At 41.3% G+C, this 13,466-nt stretch overlaps 1 protein-coding gene across 3 annotated transcripts in view; it reads left to right on the top strand.

The window, feature by feature from the left end:
- PPARGC1A (PPARG coactivator 1 alpha) overlaps window positions 1-13,466 on the top strand; it is a 383,797-nt gene that overhangs the window by 340,101 nt on the left and 30,230 nt on the right. For all 3 annotated transcript variants that reach the window (XM_076336037.1, XM_076336038.1, XM_076336039.1), the window contains exons 3-5: window positions 9,979-10,173; window positions 11,133-11,255; window positions 12,170-12,374. In XM_076336037.1, coding sequence (XP_076192152.1) covers window positions 9,979-10,173; window positions 11,133-11,255; window positions 12,170-12,374 — 523 coding nt within the window. The remainder of the gene's footprint in view (window positions 1-9,978; window positions 10,174-11,132; window positions 11,256-12,169; window positions 12,375-13,466) is intronic.

The following is a 13,466-nucleotide window of genomic DNA, read 5'->3' as shown; positions in this document are numbered from 1 at the left end:
TATTTATTATAGGTGCTGTGGCAGCATCTCAAAGCCCAATTGTAAATCAGGACACCATTGTGAAAGGGGTTGTGTGAACACATAACAAAAAGACAGTCCCTGCCTGAGGAACTTCTGGCCTAATTAATAATGGTACTTAGTGCATTAATAGGTACAGCTGGACTTGACTGCCTGTTAGGGGTCATTTTTAAAGATGCAGGGCAAAAAAAAATGCCCAGGTTCATTTTCACCATTTCTGATGAAAAAGGGATTGGTTAACATCAGTGCCTCACAAAGAAAAATACAATCTTTTATGTCGTACAGATGGAGGGCTGGTGATCAAGAACACACGCTCTTAAAAGACTAGCAGAGAATGAGCAATATATTTGGTTTTGACTAAGAAAATAAATAGAAGAGAGGCAACTGCAGTGGGAACTGTAGCGTGCACCACAGTATGCATGCGCTACATAACTGCTAGGCTGGTTGAGGGTAAATGAAGAAGGTAGCTTTAGTGTAAACTAGCAAATTAGTTTTACATTTTAGTGCCAACCCCATTTTATCAAAATTATCTGTGAAGACTAGTGAGGTCCAGAAAAGTTAGAAAAGAGCCAACAGTGGATGTGCTCTAGAGGAGGCTTTGCAACAGATAGCTTTTCTGTGATCTTTTTTTTTTTATGTTTTCTGTTTTAAAATCACCATCTCTAGTTTACAATTCTATTCGCATACACAAAATTGCATTGCAAGACCATTAAAGTCTTAGCACCTAGTGACAAATCAAGGAAGTACATAGTTAAGGATATTATGAGACATCTAAATGAATCCAAATGCTTAACTGGCGGAAAATTCAGACAAATCTCCTCATCCTGAAGACTGTCCTCCGTGGTTGTAGGGGTTTACCAGGACGCACTGTTCAGTCGCTGCTTTTTGAGGCGAGGGCTTATTTGCCTGCTGGGACAAGCTTACATTTTGTTTCAATGGGACTGTAAAAGCAAACTGAAAAGCCTGGCAAAATGCACCTGTGATCTGTGCTGTGTTAAGCCCTATACCTGTTAGCACTTTCCTTCCTGTGGCATTTCCACATTCTCACTCGGTGCTTCATTATAAAGGAGCCTTTTATTGCTTGCAGCCTAGGATGCTCATAGTATGGGTACGTGGGGTGTTCTCTCAGCTGAGTATCTCCTTAGATATGGGAATGCCACTGAGGTTTTTTGAAACTTTTTTAGCCTCGTAAGAGTAGAGTGCACATATCTAAAGATACATTTTTTTCCTCTTCGTGGTGATTTCCTCAGATTTTTAGGGCTAAAGTCTACTATCTTTGTTTATTTTATCTAGCTAAACCACCTGTCTAAATGGTATGTGTGTCACTCAACACATCTGGTGGTACACACCAGGAGGATGTTGGAGCCCTTGCTGTGACACTTAAAGACAGGAGTATAGCTACATAGGTAAAACATACAGAGTAAATGTATCTTTAGCCTTGTAAACAAGTTTTTGTGTTGTGTCTGAATAAACTCTTTCAGCTAGCTCAGACCAGATGGCAGCCTTCCAGTTAGATCACAATAAAAACTGATGGGAAGCCCAGATGTATTAATGACGTACTGATCCATTCATGCTGCAGGTCTAAGGAAAACTGGTGTTTTTCTTTGTGTGAGACATGACTTCTGTTTGTCATACCTGTTCAATAGGCATGGTGATAGGTTTGATGAAGCTGAACACGCTGAAAAATTAAAACATCATAAAAAGCGTTTAATGAAGTTGATACTTTACAAATGCTAATTTCCTGGTCAAATTAAATTCCAATTTTCTAACAGTAAAAGCACCAGATAGAAGTGTCTTATTTTGCTGTTTAAAAAGTAATTTTTGAGTGTGTGTTCTGTTCGCACAGAAAACAGTTTCCACATAATTGAACAAAATTAAAAAATATAGGTAAACTCTTCTCTGCTATATTGTATATAATTTTACCCTCAAATTTATATTTGTGTAGAGTCATAAATCTCTAGAAAGAAGTAGGGATTATGATAGACATCCTGACACATCCAATATAATTAGAACTAAAGTAAATGCAACACTGAAATAGAGAATGAACAAAAGCGACAAGATTATGCTTCATAGTTTGCAAAGAAAGGTTCTATACTACCACTCAAGTGCGTTTTTTAGAGATGTCTGTCATTATCAACAGGAAAAAGAAGTTTTTACATCAATTACATGTGTGAAATAATCACTTCAAAATATATGTAGCTCTTTTTTTCCCAGAACATGCCATGCTGCCTAACAAAGGTATATGAACACTGAAAAATTTTATGTTGGTGCATAGAAAGATTAGTGTGGGCATGTACCATAAATCAAGTAAATAAATAAATCTGAGCAAGCAGTGTTTGAATATTTGGACTGAAATACTGTTGACACCGTCACTGAAAGCTCTGCAACCGGGAGAGTCCCAAACATCTTCCCTACCTGATGCTGTAGCCTGTAGCCTTCCTCCCCCTGCCTCCCTCTTTTTGCAGTACTCATTCCTCATTAGAGCTTGTCTGGATTGGGACCCTTGGTCAGGAACTGTGACTCTCTCCCTCCTGTATATTTTAGGTGCGTAATAATAATTAAAAATCTCTGTCTGGGTAGTTGCTCAGGACCTTACCACATGCATGAACGATTGCATGAATCGTGAGGTGAAGGGAGGATGGGTAAGAGGCACTGTGTGCTGCTCCAGGGGAAAGGTGGGAAAGGTGCTGGGTCGTGGGCTTGGAGGGCAGCCTGCGTACCCTCTCGTACCCCAGGCAGTGAGCTACTCATGCGGGTCAGGCTGCCCATCCTGCGTCCTCCCTCCCCAGCGGCAGCTCACCTGCTCCTCTGCTCACCCCTGCTTCTCCACCAGTGCTGGCAGCAAGCAAACTTCACCTCCCCCTTTGCTTCTCTGGCTGTCTTGCACAGCAAAGGAAAACTCCCAGCCTTTCTTTTTTCTGTGGCTCTTCATCAGGCTCTTCCTCCCCTTTGCATTTCTGCCCTTTCCCTGCTCTTGTTTTTTCCCCACCAGAGACACAGGTAGAGTCTTCTGCTTCGATGTGGAGCTCTGCCCAAACCTGGCCCACCGCGGGCTGGACAAGACATGCCAGGTCTTCTCCTGCTGCAGTTCCCCACCTGTGAAGACCAGGTGGTCTTCCCTGGCACTAGGCAAGATAGTATGTCCATGGTGTGCCTCAGCGTTATGGACATGTGGTTCCTGGTAAGAGGTTTGGTAATGCTTTTACAGTGTCAAGTCCTGTACAAGTTAAAAAGCGCCTCTGGTGAGCTAACCTGGTCCAAAACATAGGTAATGCATTTATTTAGTAATCAGCAAATTAGCCTATGTAGTCAGTAAATGCTGAGGCCCAAACTGCTGATAAGATGATTTGCTTTCAGGTGTTTTCTCAATATTGTGCTCAGCATCAAGTATAAATTGAATAGAGTGACCTTTTGATACTGAGTCAAATTGACTGCATTTCCAAAGGTTCTGTGGTTTCAATTACCATAAATTTTTGATATTGGGTCTACCACTTGTGCACCAATTCCAGCACAGCAATATCTTATCATTGGTCCCCTTAACACAGTCAACAGCACGATAGCTTGCTCTCAGATGATTTTTTGTTTTGTCTTTTCCCCAGAATCAAAGATTTCTATCATAGAGGGGAAGGATGCAGTTTACACAAATGAAATTGGAATGGCTTGCAAAACGTGAATGAATTTTGGTCAGAAGATGTAAAACGCGTTACAGGTTGCTAGCTGGATCCTCAGTTTCTGAGATGAGTAAGTCAATTAGTAGCTCTTCAGTTTATTAGAAACTTAATTGCCAGGCTGTAATGGAAACTTCTGAACTGCAACAACTCGTTAGAAGCAATAAAAAAAGTGACTTTGTGGTAGAAGAATATTTAGTAGGCTCTTTTAAACTGACATGTTTAGCTTAGAGCAGAAAGGTTAGATTTTTCACCTGAAAAGATAGTCCATCTCACAGGAGCTATGGCAGCATTAGTTTGGGTAATCAAGGGCACGATCTTCAAGAAAACCCTATTTGCAAATGGCCTGTGCCGTGGTTTTGCATTGTGATGCTTTAATCCCAGATACTTGACAGAAGTTTTACGATGTTAGGTGAGCGTGTCTCTCAGAGAAGAAAGTAACCTGAGTTCAGTTACCAAGATTAAACATGAGAACTTTTTGAGACTAGAAATATACACCATGTTGAGTATATGAATAATAATAAATACTGTTACTTTTATGTTGTTATACCCTGGAGAAGAGAGGGTGGAAATGGATGCTGCAGGTGCTTCTATCTCCTTCAGCCTGCAGACCTTGCACAGGTCCTTCTTGCGGTGCTGTAATGCCCCTGGGAGCGATGCTGGGAGTTTGTTCCACTCCAGGGACCTAGCTCTGGAAGTTAAGCATTGCAGTACCTGCATTATGTATAATTACACTATTTATTTAACATCGTTTTGGGGGAGAGTGCGATGGCAGAGCATATTGCTTCAGGTCTGTACAGTATCTCCAGAAATCCAGATGGAGTGAAGCTTTTACATAGTCGGTCCGACAGATGAGATATATATGCGGTCCATATGTTGGGCAATAGGACTGCTGAAATCAGAAGGCAAGCTCTGAATTCAGGTGGTCTTTGCCTACAGGTTCATGTGAGGAGTATGAGTATAGCTGTCTCCTTCAAGAAGAGAAGATCTCGTTTCCTTCCCATACCCTAAAGGCATTTGCAGAGGGGTGGTGATAATTAATCCCCATATTCCTACTACATATAAACCTGGCTGTAATTTACTCCTAGTGGGACTCCATTTTGTTTTTAAAGATAATTGATAGCTCTGGACTTAAGCATTTCAATTACGGGAGTGTCTCTTGGGGACCAGACTAACAGACCTTGGAAAAACGTTCTAATGCAAATGCATCATGTGGATTTTTACTGTAAGACAGCGCAGGACGCCTAAGGATTTGCAAAGCAGTTGAACAGTAAAATAAAAGCTGAAATACTTCTCAAAATATATAATGGCATGGGACTGGTTGTGGGCAGGTAGGGTGGAACAAGTGGTTCTCCACTTGGACCACCGATTCCTCTTTGGCCCTGGGAGAAAATACTACCAGGTACAGCCAGCTCTAAGTCAAGGAGAAGGAGGCACTTGGCCTTGGACAGCACATTGAGAAGGCAGCAAAATCACCACGACAGCACTGTCTGGGCTGGTGCCGTGACAGGTTGGCTCCTTTTGCTCCAGAAGAGGGAAAACTTGGGCTGTAATTCTTCTCTTTCACTGTCCCTGACCTCAGCTCTCATTTTTCGCTGGCAGGAGCAGGAAGACCAGCCTGCATCCTAATCCCTTCCCTCCTCCTACCTTCCCTGTGCTTCTGCCCAGCCTGCGGCTCCTTATCTTCGGGTGGCAAAGCTTGGTTTGTGGGGCCAGGGCTGAGATACCATCTGCCCTTACTCCTGCATGTTTGTTGACAGGAGGTGCTTGGGCCTGGGAGGGTGTGGTGAGCTTTTCAGTGCCTCTGCATCCCTGTGTGCAGAAAGGGGTGAATCTCTACCCCTCATTTCTCCTAGTGATGTGAATCTTAAGGATATTCTTATTCCAAAATGTGTCATTAAGGAATTAAATCCTTTTGTAAATCCCAGATGTGCTCACAAGTCATTTTTGTGCTTTTGAAAGTAGTGCCATAATGTATTAGTATTTTTAGATCACTCAGATATTTTCAGCTGGAGGAAAATCTTTTCTTTTCTTTGTTAATTGTGCTATGAATAGATCTTAGGCTACTGAGGAGAAATGAGTCGATAAGTTGAAATGGTGATCCCTCGTGAGTTCAGGTGTACACCTGGCTGCCCTGAATTGCTTACCAAGCTGGGCTGCTGGAGCGGTGACAGCTTCTACCAGCTGCAGATCTGTCCCAAAGTTTCCTGGGCTTTTTATGAAGACGTGGCAAGCTGCCACTGCTCCCAGCTCCTCAGGGCTGTGGATTAATACCGCAGTTTAGACCCTGATCTTTTAGTATGAATCAAGATGGGCCCCTGCACTGTTCAAATTATCAGTAAAGAAACTTTAGAGCATCATCATCATTCATTAGCTGATTTCACTCCTTGAGATAAAGTAAGCAAAAGCTGTGCATGTAATAATCACAAATGAAAGGCAGGCGGAGGGAATGAACCAGAGGGAAAATGTTGGAAGATACTATTAACATTTGTAAAAGATTTTCTAAATGATAGGCTTAACCCTTTTCTGGAGTGAATCAGCATACCCAAGCTGACTGCGAGAGCTACAGCGGAGTCCTGTGTCTGGACCTCTGCACACTGGCTTCAAGGTTTTCAAGAAGGGATTGGTGCATGGGAAAGACAAGGTGGCCAAGTCTCCATTACAGCTCAGTCTTAGGCATCTACAATGGGATTGCCAAGAAGTAACATGTATTATAGACATAAAATGCTAACCACGAGGTGAACCCAGCTCCACCAATAGGCAGAATAAGCAAAGGAGAAAGAATTATCAGGGGTAGAGGATTTAAATACCTTTGTGTGGGTAAATTATCAACTCATTTCTTACAGCTTTTCACTGGCCAAAGAGAGAATATCTCTTGAGACATTTTACTGAAGGCAGAAACCCAATTAGAATAAGATTCTTACACAACTAATAAAGTGTTTTCAGACAGAGAATTATTTTTAGTACTGTAGAAATATTAAAACATTAGAGCAAAACGTGTAAAAGCAGAGAAGAGCACAGTTAGAAATTTTTCATGGTCTTTAGGCTCCTAGATCACTCATTTTTGAGGATCGGTTGGTGTTCTGGCAGTTTACAGCACTAGCTGGCTTTCCCCATTGCATTCGCCCATGCGCTGTGACACCAATGCCAAATCTTATTTCTTTTCAGAGCTAATGCCATTCTGGATACGCTAGAAACTTTTGCTGAAAGAAACGTGGAAGTGTGTGCATTCAGTGACATACTCTGGTTCCTCGCCTCCTTCAGCTGGGTGAAAATTTACAGGGGTCAAAAAACCTCTGGCCCCGATGTCTTTACGCTAAACTAACAACCAAGGATGCTAAGAAGTTCTTGCGGTGTGGCTGGGAAGTGATGCACAACTGCTTCTGTGTTAAAAAGACTCATTAGTTAGCAAGATACAGTAATTATGAATTGTTTTCATAAGTGTTAATAATTGCATGCCATGTGGCTTTACGTTCGAGATTATCCTCTACCCCTTTTCCTGACACACTGTAGTTCATTTAGGTTGCCTAAATGCTTAGGATCTCCTCCTTTAGACAGAAGCAAAGGCTTTCAATGTGACCCTGCTTGGAAGTTAGGGACACGGCGGAGCGAGTTCCTGAGAGCACACAACACTTCCCGTGACCTCAGCAGAGATCAAAGGTGCTCAGCTCCTCCTGATTCACCAAGCCTGTGTGATGCCCAGGTTGGATGCCAGTCTGAAACATGAACTTCTCTGGTGACAGTGCTGAAACCGTGAAAGAGCCTGCATTTGGGCATGGCGTTGCTTTTCCCCAGTGCTGTCAACACCAAGACTCAGATTGTGATAGCAAAGCAGAAAGCTGCTGCTTCAGTGATTATTGCTGAGACGCTGATATACCCAACCATCTCTCCCTCCACATCTCCCCTCAGCACCATTTCTGCTGTATCTAATAACTGTGTTTCTTTTATAAACAGTAATTTAGAACAATTAGGAGCAATAGCATAGTTAAACCTTTAAAAGGTTATCTCGCAATGTCATTTTCTTGACTAATGTGTTCCTGCTGCCATGTCGTTTGTGAATAGACATGTGTTAGCCAGCTAGCGTGCTTCATCTGTGGTGACTTTGATTTATTTGCTCTGTAAATTGGGACTGAAGCAATAATGGGAAGTGACATTAATTGTTTAAGAGAGTCCTCTTTGTCACATCCTGTGCTTTCTCTGGGGTGTTTGAATGTTGAAACTTGTACAAAACTAATTGAAATTGCTGTGATGAGGACCAGTGTCCACTCAACTTTCTGTTCTTGAATGTCAGCGCACTTGAATGTCTGTTTAAAGCACAAGAGCTGAGCAGCTAACAGCAAATATCAGGGTTTCTTCTGGCATGCTATTATTAAAGAAGGCATTCCCTGTTAGAAATAGTAACACTTCCAGCTTTGTTGTCAGCTTTATAAGCTGTAAGGCTCAGTAAGGGGGGGCAGTGGTGTGCCCCACCAGCTAGACTTGCTGGAGAAGTTCCTGGTGCGGGGCTGGGGGGCAGGCAGCCAGAACCCCCCCGCGGCCACCCCGGGGCTGAGGGCTGGCTCTCGCCACCATTCATCCCACCGCCTGCAAGGGGTTTGAAACACCGTTGGAAAAAAAGTCAGCGCTTCATTACATCGCAAAGTGCTTTTTTGCCTGATAACACCTTTTCGTACTTTTCTAGAAGTAACACTGTAATTTTCCTCTTTGCCTCTCAAAAAGCGGCTGTGAAAAGCTGCGTTTGGAGCACAGTTTTATTCACAAGGTGGCTTCCCTCTGCTTATTTCCATCTTCTGCACACTGAATTGTCATGGCACTGTGCATGTGTCTGTGCTCTTCCGTAGCTTTCTAGCTCGAAGACAGAGCTTTTCTGTAAGAAGCTGTGAGGTGTGATTTGGCAGAGAAGCCTGGCAGGAGCAATTATCTGTGTGGTTTATGAGCATCTCTGTTCGGAGTCTGGTAGATACAGTATTACTGAAAAAAGTCATGCTACCGGGATACCCAGATTCTCTTATTATTTTTTCTTTTCTGAGGTGTTACTGGCAATGTTTTGTTGTTGACTTTTTTAACTTTGTATTTTTTTTCAAAGGGAGAGCTCTTGTTTGTCTTACTGGTGTATTCCTTGCTAGTTCACTTTTAAACTATGAGATTTGAACTCAGCTGAAATCTCTTCGCAGTGTGAATCTGGAGCGTGATGAACCACTCTGAAGCTGGTGGAAAAACTCCCAATTTGATATCCCTGGAATCAGTGAAAGGCTTTTCATTTATTTTAATAGCACTAGGATCAGCCTAGGAATCCTAGATAATTGATCTGTCAAGATCAATTTCCAATCTTTCTGAAAAATCAATATAATGATTTTTACACAATTCTATTCTTCAGAACTCTCAGTACTCCAAAAATCTGTACCTTAATATACAGTAGGGACTATATTTCATTAAAAAATAGGAAGGCATTTAAATTTACTCAATTTGACAAAAAGAAGTCTTGTTGCTGAAATAAGATATCTAATATAAATTAACATTACAGCCACATCTGATTAGGAATTAATCTACTTTTTATAATTGCAGTCTGAATTAGATAAATGCATACAATAGTCACATTGAGCACTCTGACGACATAACTCGAAAGGACAACTTCAAAGGCAACCTGCTTAATACATTTCTTTAAAAGAAACCCAAAGAGCCTGCCATCTACAATATGAGTTCTGATGGCTAGTCTTATGCCAAAATCCTCAGGAATGAGAAGGTTTTTGCTTGGGTTTGGAGCAAGGATTTCCTGAAGTATGGAAGGGAAAACCTTTCTCTCTTACACCAGGCCGCGTATGTGAACAAGGTTTTCCAAATTTCACTGGTGATTCATTTTGGTCTTCTGATTAGCTGTCTTATTCTCTGATTCTTGTAATTTTGTCAGGTCCATTAGCTGATGTTCAGCGTTGAAAAGAGAAAGAAAGAGACAGCCTGGGCTGACACCATCATTAGGTGTCAGCAGCTTAGGCACATCCTGTAATGCAATCCCTGGGTGATTACTTCTCATTGTTAACACCGGATAAAAAAAAAGAATTGTGGAAGAAAAGTAAACTAGAGCAATACAGTGTGAGTGCAAAGAGATTTCTCTTGAATGCAGAGATGGATAATTTTATTGCACTTAATTACATCTTCCAAGACGCTGTTGCAAGTTACTGTTTCAAGGGCTGGTTTAACTGTGTTTGGACTGCTTTTCCACAATACAGAGGCATCATTTTGTTCCTTTTCTCTTCTCACCTGGTTCCACTTTTTGTTTTGTCCCCTCCCACAGAAGATAGATGAAGAGAGCGAGGCAAACTTGCTAGCTGTTCTCACTGAAACACTGGACAGCATCCCTGTGGATGAGGATGGGTTGCCTTCATTTGATGCACTGACAGATGGAGATGTGACCAACGAAAATGCCGCTAGCCCTTCCCCAATGCCCGACGGCACCCCTCCAACTCAGGAGGCAGAAGAGCCGTCTCTAGTAAGAACCCTTCCTACTGTTTAACAGGAATTGGATGTGCCTCTGGCTACCCACTGCATGGGTATGATGTAGTCACAGTAAGGTGTGGACTTTTCATTTAGACTGGAAAGGAAAATCATGTAAAGAACTGAAAATTAAGCGGGGAAAAAAACCCACCAGATAGCCATAGGATCACTAATAAGGCAATCTATTAAAAAGTGTGTTGAAATATTTTCTTGAGATTCTTGTGCTAATGGCTGACACTTTTGCTTATCATTCTGTTCAAATAAGTCAGGGTAATGGTTTTTAATTCATATTTCATTTCTCGGGGCTCTTTTTGTATGTATGTTTAGATGTCACTTTTGGTGATCTGTAAAGAAAGGCCCATTGAGTCTGGCGGGATGTGGGGCTAATTTTGTGCCTTTAACATTGATTTGACCAGTAAGCTCCAGCTTAGTGCTAATCAGGGCAAAACTGAACCTTGGGTGAGGATGTGGGTGAAACCTTATATGCATTTTGATCAGTAAAACCAGTTTGTTTGAGACGTGATTCTCTTTCTGCTGAAAGCCCCTTATCATTGGCTTCTGTGGAAGCAGAGCCAGATACCTGCATCTTGATGCTGTATCCATTAGTCTGTTAAAGTTAACGTCTCTGTTTAGATGAGAGGCCTCTTTTGTCAAACAGATCGCCGAGAATTTCATTTTGCCATGGATTCAGAAATCCAAGACCCCTGTCATTTCTGCTTGCCCAGCAGTATACTGCAGTAAAGGGAGCAGAAATACGCTGCCAAGCCAGAAGAAAATTAAATCTGGTCTGGGGAATATCGAGCCCTTCTTTCTGTTTTTTTGTACTTTGCTTGCTGAAATTGATATAGCTAACTTTAAGTAACTATGCAAAAATGTAGATAAGTCATTTTAGTCCATAAAGATGCATAACTTTACTCTTTTCCTTCCACCTCCCTTTCCCTGATGTGTTTGTAGCTTAAGAAGCTCTTGCTGGCTCCAGCCAACACTCAGCTAAATTACAATGAATGCAGTGGTCTCAGCACACAAAACCATGCAAACACTAATCACAGGATCAGAACAAGCCCTGTGGTTGTTAAGGTACAAACTTAATCTTTGTAATAAGGAAAAAAGAAAAAAAAAAGAAAGGAAAAGTGTAACAAGGTCTTTTATGCTTTCCGCAACCAAGCAAGCCCTAGATCTATACGTATTGTATTAATCTGTCTACTATCTTGCAACTGCTTTAAAAAAAAAAAAGTGAACAGATTATAGACTGGGTTCCAGAAAATCACCTGAGCTCCTTTATGCTCTGAATATTTCATTTGTGCTTTTTCTCTTGGCAGAGTTCAGTTGTAGTCCCACCACCTGTTACTCTCGCCTATGTTATTGATACACAGAGTAGTAGGGGGTACGATAAAATTTGCTGATGGGCTGGTGTTGTTTATGAGTGACTCCAGGATGCAGGACTGCCATTTTACCAGCTGTCTGAGCTAAGAAAAATGACACTGGATTCCTGGCAAAAGATGTATATCAGCCATTAATTGGATAGAATGGGGGCTCTGACATAATTCTGTTAGCAGGCAGTATTAAACAATGTTTGTCTTGCCGTTCACTGTAACTGAAAACGGAGCATTTAGGGGTACTTAAGAGAGTTGTGAATATTGGGCTCAAGCAATCAGCAACAAATTAAGGTTTAAACCAGCTTATTTTTTTGTTCACAGTAAAGGCGCTGTAGGGTCTTGTTAGTTACATGTTGCTGAGTAGGAACATTGAAATGTAGGAGAAATGAAATAAAAAGCTGCATAAATGTCATTTAGGAATTTTAAATGTAATTTTCTTTCCTTGTACTGCAAACAGTTATTCACAGCTCATAGATCTAGTACACTTAGACTGAACACTTCATTGAAAATCTCATATCTTCAGAAAACCTATATCCATTCTGATAAGGTTCAGCTCACTAATTTCAGCTTTATTTTATTTTATTTTATTTTATTTTATTTTGCCCTGTTTTTAAGACTGAGAATTCATGGAGCAATAAAGCAAAGAGCATTTGTCAACAGCAAAAGCCTCAAAGACGTCCCTGCTCTGAACTTCTCAAATATCTGACTACGAATGATGACCCTCCTCAGACCAAACCAGTAGAGAACAGGAACAGCAGCAAAGAGAAATGCACCTCCAAAAGGAAGCCCCATCTGCAGTCTCAGACAAATCATCTGCAAGGTAGGTGTGGGACTGCAGAACACAGCTTTGGTACCAGCAGTAACGCAGGGAAGCTGAAATACCACGGTTGTGAATACCCTCGATACCTCTTCTGTTCTTTGGATTAGTATTGTAAATCCAGCATCTCTTCTGCGTAGGGAGAATTTTAGAACAGTATAATGAAGTTAGAATTAGTTAGCTAGATTTAGCTTTTAAATAATTTTAATCCTGTCTCTATTGCCCCAGCCTCAGAAAAAGAATCTCAGGAAAAAAAAGTTTAACAAAATACCACATGTTAATATACCAAGCTAGCTGGAGATACTTATTCAGAGTACTGTACCACTAAGAAATCATTATACCCCTAAACAAGCTGGGCAGGCCAGTTCATTAGCGAGCTTCTTTCTTTTTTGCTAGCGTAAAACTGAAGGCATTGTTAACCTGCCACATAGTCCTTTAAGAGACAATAAATAGTGCTTCCACTGCTACAGAGAAAGCAATAAATGTGTCATTCCTGTTAAAGCTGGAATGCCGGTTTGTAATTTTATTTTGTAAATAGTTGAAAGTTTAGCTGCCATCCTGATCTTTCTCTCTCTTTTTAGATTCTTTGTGGCCAAAACTAAACACTTGTGTTGACTTTTAGTATCCCCCAGTGCATAAAGAACTGGTCTATATTACAAGTAGCTTCTGTGACAGAGATGCAAGAACTTAAAGACCTCTCTCTTGCTTTCTCTTCCTCTCTTTCCCTGCCTGTTTTCCCAAGATAAAGGAAAGCTGTAAAAGCTTACGAGCCCAAAGGGAGCTTTTTTTAAAGTTACTGTTACTTTAAAATACATCTATGTATATGTATTGGCCTGGCATCTAGAAGGCCAGGTACCTATCTCGGTCACATCAGTGCAAATCCTGGATGACTCCACTAAAGTCAATGGAAGTAATCTGGCTGCAACAGAGATCAGGATACAACCCTGAATGTGGTGTTCTGGTATTTTTAAAGCAGCAATTGTAAACTGTATATGTTTTTTCCCCTCCCCCCTCCCTGCATTTTCAGCCCCCAGCAAATCTAATTTTTCACTCTTCACTAGGAAGTATAAGCAAACTTAATAAAAATAATCTTCC

Source organism: Aptenodytes patagonicus, chromosome 4 (assembly GCF_965638725.1).
Source record: "Aptenodytes patagonicus chromosome 4, bAptPat1.pri.cur, whole genome shotgun sequence".
NCBI classification, from domain to species: Eukaryota; Metazoa; Chordata; class Aves; order Sphenisciformes; family Spheniscidae; genus Aptenodytes; species Aptenodytes patagonicus.
The sequence above is the reverse complement of the archived record's forward strand: the minus strand, read 5'-3'. Positions and strand labels throughout refer to the sequence as shown.